Raw genomic sequence first — 11473 nt, 5'->3', positions numbered from 1 at the left:
GTTGTATTTCTTGTGTAACACTGTAAACCAATTTTAAACTATTCCATAACAACACCTAGAGTAATAGATAATGATTCTGAATGTATAAATGTATGAGATCATCACATGGGATGACAGTTGCGGCAGAACAGAACTATTGGTTAAAAGGTAGACTTTTTCTTGGATCTGAATGGCCGCTTCGTCTTAATCATTATGTGACCACAGAGGACCCTGTATAAGCTTCACGATCAACATAAAACATACTTCAAACTATTGCTGGATAAGAAGAATACCAAAGTAGCCCCTCCACCTTCCTGTTTTTCCTTTTCCTATTCTGAATTGTTGTCCTTGGGGTGTACCTGGTGAGTCTGCTCCTGAAGTCTACCTATGGACACAACAGCATGCTGGCATATGGCTGGACTAACTAGCTAAACATGTCAGACCAAAGCGTGTAATCTGGTGTTGCTGTGGAAATTCCTGTGGTTGTCCCCACTAACTGAGAGCCACCTATTATTCTTGGCTAATTGCAGAACCTTGCAAGTGGAGAGAGTCCTTAAAGTGTCTCAGGCTTATTCTATCTGCTCTATGGGACCGGCTATAATGTAAAGGAGGCCTAAGAGCTGCAGCCTTCTTCTTTTTGTCTGTCACCTTTACACCATATTTTAGAATTGCGGGAAGAAGATGGACCAAGATATTATTGTCAACTGGGACAGCTCAACAATGATTCATAATAAGCACAATCCTGTTCAAACCTGTTTTGTTTCTACAGTTTTAACCCCACAGTATACAAAAACCCGCTGAGTGTGTAGACTTTTTTTACTATTATTATATTTTAGTGAAACACAAGCCGTGAATAGATTGTTAAACCCACTTTAAACTAAATTAATCACATTACATATTGCTTTTGAAAGTTGATAGTTTTGAAGAACCACAACATTTTTATGTTTGTATTTTGGTGGTGCAAAAGCCACATAGATGTTAACATTGAACAGGCATTCTCATGTATCTTTCTTATGAAAATCCTTTCTTGTTGTTTAATGTTGGTATTTTGGCCAAAAAATTTGATGCAGATAAAGTTGAACCGCATATCTTTTCTTGAGGAGCCTAAGCAGTGCAATATCATGCATGAAAACACATAGGAAAACTCACACACATGTCAAACTCAAGGCCCGGGGGCCAAATCCGGCCCTTGGTAGAGTTAATTTCGGTCAGCAGGATAGTTTCTAATTACTATTAGATCTGGCCCGCCGGTATATTGCACGCACACCTTCACTCAATCCTGAGGGTTTCCTCAGGCTCAGAGCCTGACCCCAAACATCATGCACTTGCACCCAAGACGAGATGCCAAGTATCTGGCTTAAACTAGCATCACAGAGCAGCAAACTGAGTTTCAATGGATGTTTCCTTTTGCACTTTTTTTCTTGCGACAACAGGGCATGTTTGTTTTTTTCTTTGAGTGAAATCGTTTTTATTAAGCTGTTGTTGGCCTGTGGAAAAATGTAATCATAAGGAATGACTCCAGAAAAGCTGCATAATGCCATAAGAAATGCAACTGATTAATGTTGTTTGTATAGGCAATAATTTAAGCTTTGTTAGTTCCAGGTTTGATATGTGCAATAAGTTCATTTCAATAAGTTTTGCAATAAACATTGAACCAGTCCGGCCCTCGAATAGTACCGATTTATTTTTATTTTGGCCCACCCACTGTGTATTTGAGTTTGACACAGCAGGTGGTGCTAGGCTAGCACCACCTGCTGTCTACTTATAAAACATGCCTACCACTCACGATTCAATTCAATTTCTTCCTATTGTTTTGCCTGCTGATGTGTTAGACTTCAGTGATATGACAATTCATGTTTGGCTCTAATACAAATAATAATTAAGCATCACTACCCATGCACTGAATGGATTGACAAACAAGCTAAACAACTCTTAATTTAATAGTATAATGTAGACTATATGAAATGAAATCAGCCCATTACACATTTTCAATCTTATTTTTATTGGAAAATTATTGAAAACAATGTAAGCATTAAAAACATATGCATTGGATAGAATATGGCTAGTACTCAAGCTAAACTGTGTTCTTACAGAGTGCCTCAAATACCAAGCATCCAGATTTCTACATAGGATAGCTAAAAATACATATCACACTTTACTAAATTGACTTTATAAAATGTCACTGTACAATAAAGGTTCAACGAGTGGCAAATCTATACAAACATACTGTAAAGAAACCATTTAGTAGAACTATCAAGACAAATTAAAATATAACAAAATAAAATAAATTTGCATTTTTGAATATCTGAAGAATACCGCAAGCTCCAAAAGGCTAAACCTGATTTGTAAAAATGAATACAACAGGGACATCGTATAATATGGAAGTTCGAAAAAAATCTGGTAAATGTGTTGCTTTAAAGGGTTTGTGGCAACCCCAAGCCACCAAATGATATACAACTCAGAAATATTTAAACATTGGAGGCGTATTCTGGTCCAAAAAGGAACTGCACAGTGAATTGTGCACCATCTAATACAATGTACAAATTCATATTCAATTCATATCATGAAACCTTTCAATTGATTATTGTGTGAAAATATATTACAAGAGGTCACTATTCTTCCTACTATGGATTTTGTGCAAAAAAAAAAAAAAAAAATCAACCAAAACAAAATGTATTGTTAGCAACCCAGGTCAAAAACTGTTGTACAGGGAGTCCAAATCAGTTACTTCCATGCATGAAAAAAACAAAAAGGATCCATACAAAAAAGGCAAGGTGTAAAATATTTACCAACAGGTACAAAAATATTAACATGAATAAATTAATTTCATCTACATTTCTTTACTGCCCTCAATCTACCCTCTTCTCTTTCCAACAAATGGAAAAAGAAACCTGGCAAACGTAGCGAAGGCTTCTCTTTATCTGAGGCGAAGAAGCTCTTCCTCCGTCGCTGTGTGTCCTCCACCACTCTGATCAAGAGCCCACACCTGCCCTGCATCCATGGCGTCAAGAAGTGTGAAATACATGTATAACAGAAGTTGTAACTGCTTTACAACAAATAAAGAAGGGATAGCAGACAATCAGGAAGCAATCGTGAGAAGCTAATAAAGTATAGGCCTGCACTCTGTGACCTGCTATAACCTGTCCTCTCAGATCTCAGCCGCAGTGGTCTGATGGCAGGTTGTTAGGCATCAGTCTGCTGCTCGTGATAATGTACCAGCTACAGACACATGTGAGACAGAAGGTCTCTCATAGCAGGCTTGCAAGGCTGGTGGTCGGGCCGTTCTGAGCTTGGATCTGGACAGGAGGCGGGCCATCAGTCCACTGAAACACACAGAACAATACTTTGAATATCAGCACATCAAATCCTAATGAATCATATGACATGTTCTCTTTAGGAGGCTCGTGAATCTGTTTCACATACACTGATGAGGTTGTGCTCGGGGAGGCTGCAGGCAGCGATGTGGTCCTGCAGCAGCTGCTGGGAGAAGTTCTGGTGCATCTGCGCTGCTTCATGGGCATCCATGTTGTTCCCGAGGGCCTTGTTCAAGTCTGCAAGCACAACACATGGTGAATGTCTCCCTTCAAACACAGCTTGTTACAAGAGACCAGAGAGTTTGTGCTTCAAATGTGATGCTGAAATATTCTCACAGTAAAACCCTGCAAATCTTTTTTTAACAGACACCAATCCTACGAAGGTAAAGGGATTAGGGAAAGGACGGCATGTACCTTTCAACAGCGCTGAGGACCAGAGCTGAACAGACATGTCAGGGATCTTGCTGGCCAGCTGCATGGCAGGCACAACCATGTTGTTGCTTTCCTAAAGACAAAAGAGAAACCTTTTAGTGGGTGGGAATCGCAAAAATCATCACTTTTTAATACTCTGAGCTTACACCATAACACATTAGTTTGTCCTCCGCAATTAATCATTTGTACAATTTGCATTTTGCTCCGAAAACGATAAATAATCTTCAAAAAAGTAACTCTGAACCATGAAATAAGCTTTTGTAGAAACAGCAATTACTTAAGTCAATGGCTCATTCGGCCTAAACTCGAATAATAAGTGGATTACTGGGCATGTCTGTATTTACCAACAGACGCCTCATTAACCATTGTTTAAGGTTAATTTATTGAGCTCACAAGGGGGGATATAAGGCATGGATTCATTAGTCCTTTGTTATTACATTTTAACGAGATAGGACTAATGTTTCCAGTTTGATGACTTGAGTTGATTATAGCCAAATTAGAGTTGGATGTAGATCAGTTTGTGTGCAATCACAACGCAAACTGCTTTTGTTGTTATGAGCCTTACTCTGTGGTTGCCCAGGACGTAGAAGATGTGGCCCAGCAGAACCAGGGAGCAGGCGGTCAGTCTGTTCAGATCCTCAGCATTAGACATCTTCAGGGTTTCCCTTAGGAAGCGCCTGTAACAATCATATTCACATGTTTAAATGTGGAAAAAAGGGACAGGGGTTGATTTGAAGCTGTTTTTGCATGAAAACATTTCAGATTTGACATACTTGGCCTCGTTGTAGCGTCCCTGAAAGAAGGACAGCAGTCCCCTGATGTAGAAAGCTGCAGCACGGAGGCAGTGGGAGCTGAATCCAAAACAAACACAATGTTGGAATATATAATTACCAGAGAAAATGTTGAACAAATGCATTGCTGTAATGTATTGTGCAGTGTTATATGTACACATCAACTAGAAAGCATCTTCCGTCTCTTACCTTACTGGGAAGTTATGGTCTGGGTTTATTCTCTCTAGGAGGCTGTACAGCTGAAACATATACAAAAGAGGGAATACGTTTTAAACGGCAAATAATAGTTATGATGTAATGGTTTGTCTCCACTGGGCTCGAAGGAGAAGACAAGGATCATACATTTATTTATATGCAATTTATACATTCCAAAGGACTGTCCTGACATTTTAGCTGAAGAATGACCTCACCAGCACCATCTAGTGGACAAACTATGAAGTGGCAAACCTTTCTACATTACAACATCTACTTGCAGCAATTTTCTGTGGCCATCACAATAAAACAACATCATAAGTATCTGTTATAAGCCAGCCTACTTAAAGATGCAAATCACAAACATGGTTAGGGGTGGGGATCGAGTTGCCGATCAATCAGATCACTGAATCAGTCGTGCTGCATGCCCCAGTCAAGGTAGGCATGCAACAGTTTTATACTTTAACACATTTTTACAGTACACACGAGAATCGTATCAATTCCCATCCCTAAAGAAATTATATAATTTACAAGTGATTCTTTGCATTACATTGTTGTAATCAGAGGTGACCGTTATTACTTCACTGACCTCTTGGTGTCGGTTCCCTTCCCGTATGTAGACACTGGCCAAGTTGGTGACAATGTATGTCCACAGCTCCTGGTGTGTGGTGAGCTGAAACACAATCAAATCTTTGAGATAAGAAGAGAAGAAAGAAAGGAGATACTGGTGACATCATCTGAGGAGAGGCAGCTAATTCAAAGTGTACTTACCCGCAAAGCTGTGGTGAACTGTGCCTCTGCATTATCCATACAGTTCACTGAGATACAGTACAGACCCTGGGGTTCGACAAGAGGAACCATTACACATGTTCTTTTGTAACAAAAACAGGGATAAAGTGACAGTTGGACAACATGTGTTTGCTTTTTTAGAATATAAGGTCCCCAAAGCTATCATACTTTTACTTATGTTTTCAATTGAAATGTAAACAACTGAATACAAAAATGTTTTTCTTGCTATCGCTAACATCTGCTACCTGTCTATTTTGCTCATATATCCCTCTATTAAGAAACGTTTGAACTCCTTAAAAATTTGGTATTTGTAACAATAAATCCCTAAAGAAGACCCAATCCATCCAAAACAATTTATTTTAACTAAAAGAATAAAGTAACACAGAATGTTTAACACTAAGAATGGCTGGATTTGTTTTCAGTGGGTATTCAAAGGGAACACATTTCCATTTAATGTGACTTTTGTTACTTCGATTTGTGAGCTTGAGCTGAAACTTTCAAATTAGTCTTGGATGGCCAAGAGTAACCCAGAGGGCCACACAAGTGTTTGAGAGGGTTGAAGGCGGAAATACTCACTAGTAGCGTGTGAAGCTGCGCAGCGTGGTTGGTGAATAGCCTCGGGGACTGTTGGCACAGCTGACACACCTGCGAGATCTGGAGGAACACAACAGAGAGTCACCTTCACAACCCCATTCAGGTATGCAAATAGAGCGGTTGTTGGGCTGGACCCTTTTCACACTGGCGCATATTTAATACAAATAAAAAAACAAGCATGACTACATTGACGGTTTACCTCTTGCAATGCAGTTGCCTTGTGGCCCGTGACAAGTCTACACATGATGATGTGCTCCAGTAGAATAACTTGAAAGGTAGAGAGGATGGGGCTGCAGTCCAACACTGAAACATGGAGGTAAACATTCAACGGCTTACAAAAAAGAAGTGGTGCAAAATCACAGTTCCACATTATAGTAATCAATCTTGATGAAATCCGTTTTAGAGAAGCGAAGGAACACATTGAGTAACTCACTTTTTAGTTTCTCTAGTTGCATAAGAGCCTTGTCTGTGTACTTCTGAGCTTTCTCCAGATAGCCTGCTTGCATTGAGTGCATGACTGTTACCTGAAAAATTAGAGGAGGGGTTCATTTTAGACACAAATGAGTCAAATAAAACATACAGTAATGCACTTCTCACATTGAAGCAGTTATTCTGCTTTGAACAATCAAAGTTATGTTTAATGAGTGCATTCTACAGAAGTATGAACAAAACCGTGTGCATCCTTTATCAATCAGAAATAGAACATGAAAAAAGTAAATATTTTTAACACATTTTAAAAATGTTTCCCGCAGAAACTGTGATCCCCACTGTGGTCCTGTAATTGAGGAGAACACAATCAAAAGCAGGGTAGGTTTGGTGTGTTAAGCTGAAGAATGTTGTAGTTTTTTTCAAAGATTTTTGCTACTTTGACAGCAGGTAAAGGAATGACATCCCTGGTGTTGTTTACGGAGATCGCAACTTTTATGTGGCAAAGAAAGAGAAGTGGAATTACCAAATAGACGAGGACACACATGTGCTCCTTCGGCAGCCAGTGGAACAGGTCGGCTGGGTTGCTAGGCAGAATCTCATCATCGTGGAGTGTAGAGATGGTCTGGATGCACTGCTGCAGCTGCTTCAGACACGGCTTCACACTCTTCACCTGAGGGGACAGAGACATGACAATATATAACATTCCAGCTTCAAGTGGTTTCAGACGACTTGACGTTATAATGGGCTTATCATTCATCCCTTTCTTTTACGCAATCAATGTGTGCATGCATGCTGATCAACAAGTTTAGTGAGTGTTAGTCAAGAGTTTTTTAAACCCCGATGCACACGTGTTCCACTTTAATTTAAACCTTCAAGCTAGTTTCCTTACCTGACCAGCATCCAGGTAGTGTGTGACCTGTAGGACCAGGAAGAAGACCCTGAGGGACTCCTTCTGGATGGGGTTTCCCTGCCAGTTTTCTACAATGGTTCCGCACAGTGTGAGCAGAGGATGCACCTCTCCAAGCTTCCTCTCCATTAGGAGCAACTAGGAGATTAAGAAAATATATAAGTGGTTCTTTGTTGTTTTGTTTTCAAGAAACATAATAAAAACAACAGCCAGTATTACTGCTGGTTAGATAATACAGTTATTTATATAGACAGAAAAATATACATGTAAGAAATATTTGGGGAGCGTTGGAAAAAAAATCCTTGTTTATACTGCCAGTACAAAAACCAATAAAAAAAGTAAAGTAGAGTGGGAAACTTACCATTCCTTTACTGAGGAGAAACAATGCTCTGAAAAAGAAAAAAAACACAACTTCGTAAGACTTTTACAATCAATCAATATTGATAAACACTTTTTGTCATAGTTGTTTTGGAAGCAAGGGTCAAGGCTGTACCAATTGAAACTACTAAGTACTTGAAACTGGTGAAATATGTCTACTGTCAGAGAGGGTTGTACTTATTTGAAAAGAGCAACACTTTCACTGAAGAAATAACTAGGGGTGCACCGAATGGGAAATTCTTGGCCGAAACTGATACCGAAAATAGGAAACAGTTGGCCGAAAACCGAATGCCGAAAATGATTAATAGAAATATATATATATATATATATATATATATATATATATATATATATATATGTAATGTATACATTTTTTACTAATGTTGTTCAGCTGCCTGATTATGGAAAAATAAATGATTATGGCAAAACTTAACTTAAATAATAAATCACTATTATGGGTCCATAAAACATTTATTCAGCACTTTTGAATGCATACAGTACATTAATTCCATGTCAAGTGCATTTTCTTTTCTCTGTAGGATAACTACAACAAAGTGCATTCAGACCAAAGCCAAGGTGCTTTAAAACTGCATAAACATCTAGGCCAGTAGGCCTACAACAAAACAGTGTAAATAAAGACTGTAACAGCCAGGCCTTCAACAACAACAAATGCACCTACAGTATAAGTGCATGCATACAAATGTGCAAACTGGATAAATCCACATGAATGTAACTATTTACAAATGAAATTACAATTGAATTTCAAGAATCTGTAAATAAGGCTGTCTGTCCTCATAAGAAAAGTAGTAAACATTGTATAAAGATACATAAAGTGAAAACTGGATACAAAATCCACAATCAATTACAAATTAAATTACAATTTCAAGAATCTGCAAATAAGGTGGTCTGTCCTCATGAGCAATGTAAACAACATTGTATCATTTAGATACCGAAAGTACAATATATTGAACACTGTGCTGCTGTCATTTCCCCCTAATGATAACCTGAGATGGTGAATTATAACTCACAATGAAAATTGTTCAGGAAAGTGGGTATAGAGTAGACATGTAGAACTAGATCAGCTTATGATAAACCAGCCTTGTCTACTTATAAAGGAAAAGTGGGAGGTTCTTTTTAATGAACAGTAGCTTCTCTGCTTTATCAGCAATAAGTCTGTTCCTCTTCTCATCAAGCACATGAGAGGCAGCGCTGAACAGTCTCTCGCTGTCAGCTTGTGATTTGATCTTACTCCGCATATTTGTCCGGGTGTTTTGATTTCAAGTGGTGGAGTAATCCCGAAGTGGTGTAAGTCTTTGCAGTTACACCCCCTCAAGAAATGTCGGCTGAACACGTTTTACAAATCGCAATCCGCGCCTCTTTCTCTGATATTTTTAAATATCTCCAGAAGGCAGACATGTTGGCTGTGAGCCAGCCGCGAGCATGGTCGCGCGCCGTGCTTGTCGCCGCGTTTTGAGCACGTCATCACAACAACACGTTAGCTTACCAACGTAACCCTGTTCTCTGACATTCAGTGATATTTTTTCGGTGCTAGAACCCTTTCGGCCGAAAGCCGAAAGGGCCTTTTTAACCATTTTCAGCCGATAATTTTCGGCGGCCGAATATTCGGTGCATCCCTAGAAATAATGCATTGGAAATGTAGAGATGTTTGGTCTCACTGCATATTAGGGGTTTGAAATATAAAAATATTGAAATGTAGGATGTACAATTTGATACAAATTATGTTTCCTTTATTTAGTGTCAATCGCTGTATGGTTTTCTGTTTTCCATTTCTTGGTTTGGAATTGATTAGATTACACTTAATCTCCCTTGTTCTTTAATAATTGAGTTTTTAAGCTGCCTATATTAATAGTAAACTTGATCAAATGTGAGGCACCATATTCTAACCACTTATCACATTAAATATGGAGCTCACATAGTATGGACATTTACCTGGTGTATTCAGACCCAACCACCCGGGCGTACTCAGCTCCAACACCCAGCAGGTCACATGCTGACACCAAGTCTTTCTCCAGTGTATGAAGTTGCTGAAAGAGGCAACAAATAGGAACATTCCTGTTATTACTGGACTCTTGCAATAGTTATCTAAAACATAAATAGTGTGGTCAAGCAGCACACAGAAAAACAACCAGAACTGTATTTGGGATGATGTAAATGTATTCTTTTCAATTCAAACATTGCTGGACCTGTGCATGAAAATGACTTTGTGATTGTAACAATGTCACTTCTATTACTTTGCATGTATACATACCGCCAACTGGAACAACAATCTGCAGTGCCAGTATGGTGTTTGTTGTGAAATCTGGATGGCTTTGCGCAGGAGGGGTTTTGCAGAGTCCACCAAATTCTGAAAATGCATTGAAAGGATCAATAATCAATAATAAATCATAGATAACAATACGCAGCATACGCAGAATGCACCACCATGAAATTCCATATATATGACGTATATCAATTTGACTTAGTTTAAGGAAGTGATGAATGTATGCAACTATGCTAATGTTACTTTTACCTCACAAAATGAAATGAGCAAAAATGATCGTACCTGTTGGCAGAAGAGTTCCGACAAAATGCTGGCAGCTTCGAATTTGACATCTTCAAACTGAGGGACTTGTTGAGATATAAACCACTGCAATAGAAGAAATGCAAAATGTTAGCTGGTTAATTTTGTTGGCGTTTGCTCTCTTTATAAACCAATAATAATTCCATAGAGCGGCTTATTTTTCTAAGAGCAGGGAAAGAGCGAAAGCGGTCGACCCGAGGCCGTACATTGAATAAAATGCTGCTAAAAAGTCGTAAAGGTCTATCTCCACACATATATAACCTCCCTGGATTAGCAGCTATTTAAAAGGTTCTGCGGTTCGCTGTTTTCTCTGACTGCGGCCTACACCCGTCCCCCCGTCTGCGCTGCATCCCCGCTCTTTCCTGAATCAAACCCCCCTCACCGCTTTCTCCAGGTGGCTCCGGGCCAGCTCGCTGTTCTTGGTGTGGTGGTAGAGAACCGAGCCCAGCTGAAGGTGTGTTCGGGCCTCGATTCTCTGTGGAGGCTTAAACTGGAACACAGCCTGTAGACAATGCACACAGAGCCGGATTTTGGGCGGACTGGAGGTTCGGAAATGCTCAGCAAAGCCGAGCAGGGCGAGGTACCAGCGCTCCGGGGCCTCTACGTTTGACGCCATTTTCCCCGACAACAACAAGTTTTTCAGCGCTATGGCCACTCTCCCGGGTTGCCAGGTTTGGTCATGTAGAACCCACGAGCAAAGCGACTAAAGCCCGAATATATTGCTTTTGTTTACTTTTATTATTTTCAGGAAACATTTGGACAAACAAGTGTTATTGGTATTGTTCTCTGCATTTTAACATGAAAGACACTTCTTGTTAATCTATTTTTGTATTTAGAGTGATGACATTTGCATTTTTGGCAAGTTTTAAGCATTATGTTATTCCTGGTGTTAATTTAACTTTTACATTTTAAGTAATTTCCAATATTGCCAGTATTCATATATTGTTCTCTATTTTTGTTTTAATTGCATGTTGTTTCAACCTTGCTATGTAAAGTCTTGTAAGGCAGCCTGTCTGGATGATAGGTGCTATGTTAAAAAAAGGTTGATTAGTGGTTGAATATAATACTCTGTACCTTTACATTATTA

The 11473-nt window shown here is 39.2% G+C and overlaps 1 protein-coding gene across 1 annotated transcript; it reads right to left on the bottom strand.

Moving 5' to 3' along the window:
- Positions 1-1957: 1957 nt before the first annotated feature.
- Positions 1958-11056, bottom strand: mau2 (MAU2 sister chromatid cohesion factor). The gene is made up of 18 exons (XM_079679101.1): positions 10769-11056; positions 10369-10452; positions 10075-10170; positions 9756-9850; positions 7789-7816; positions 7410-7565; positions 7044-7190; positions 6525-6615; positions 6291-6394; positions 6074-6151; positions 5480-5545; positions 5298-5381; positions 4706-4755; positions 4499-4576; positions 4291-4402; positions 3708-3798; positions 3403-3530; positions 1958-3302 (listed from the first exon to the last, which is right to left on the bottom strand). Exons 1-18 carry the CDS (start codon positions 11000-11002, stop codon positions 3228-3230), a joined length of 1797 nt encoding a protein of 598 aa, XP_079535227.1. The 5' UTR covers positions 11003-11056; the 3' UTR covers positions 1958-3227.
- Positions 11057-11473: the final 417 nt, after the last annotated feature.

The sequence above is a fragment of the Notothenia rossii genome (assembly GCF_949606895.1).
Source record: "Notothenia rossii genome assembly, chromosome: 1".
NCBI classification, from domain to species: Eukaryota; Metazoa; Chordata; class Actinopteri; order Perciformes; family Nototheniidae; genus Notothenia; species Notothenia rossii.
Note: the sequence above shows the minus strand (reverse complement) of the source record. Positions and strands in the feature narration are given on the sequence as shown.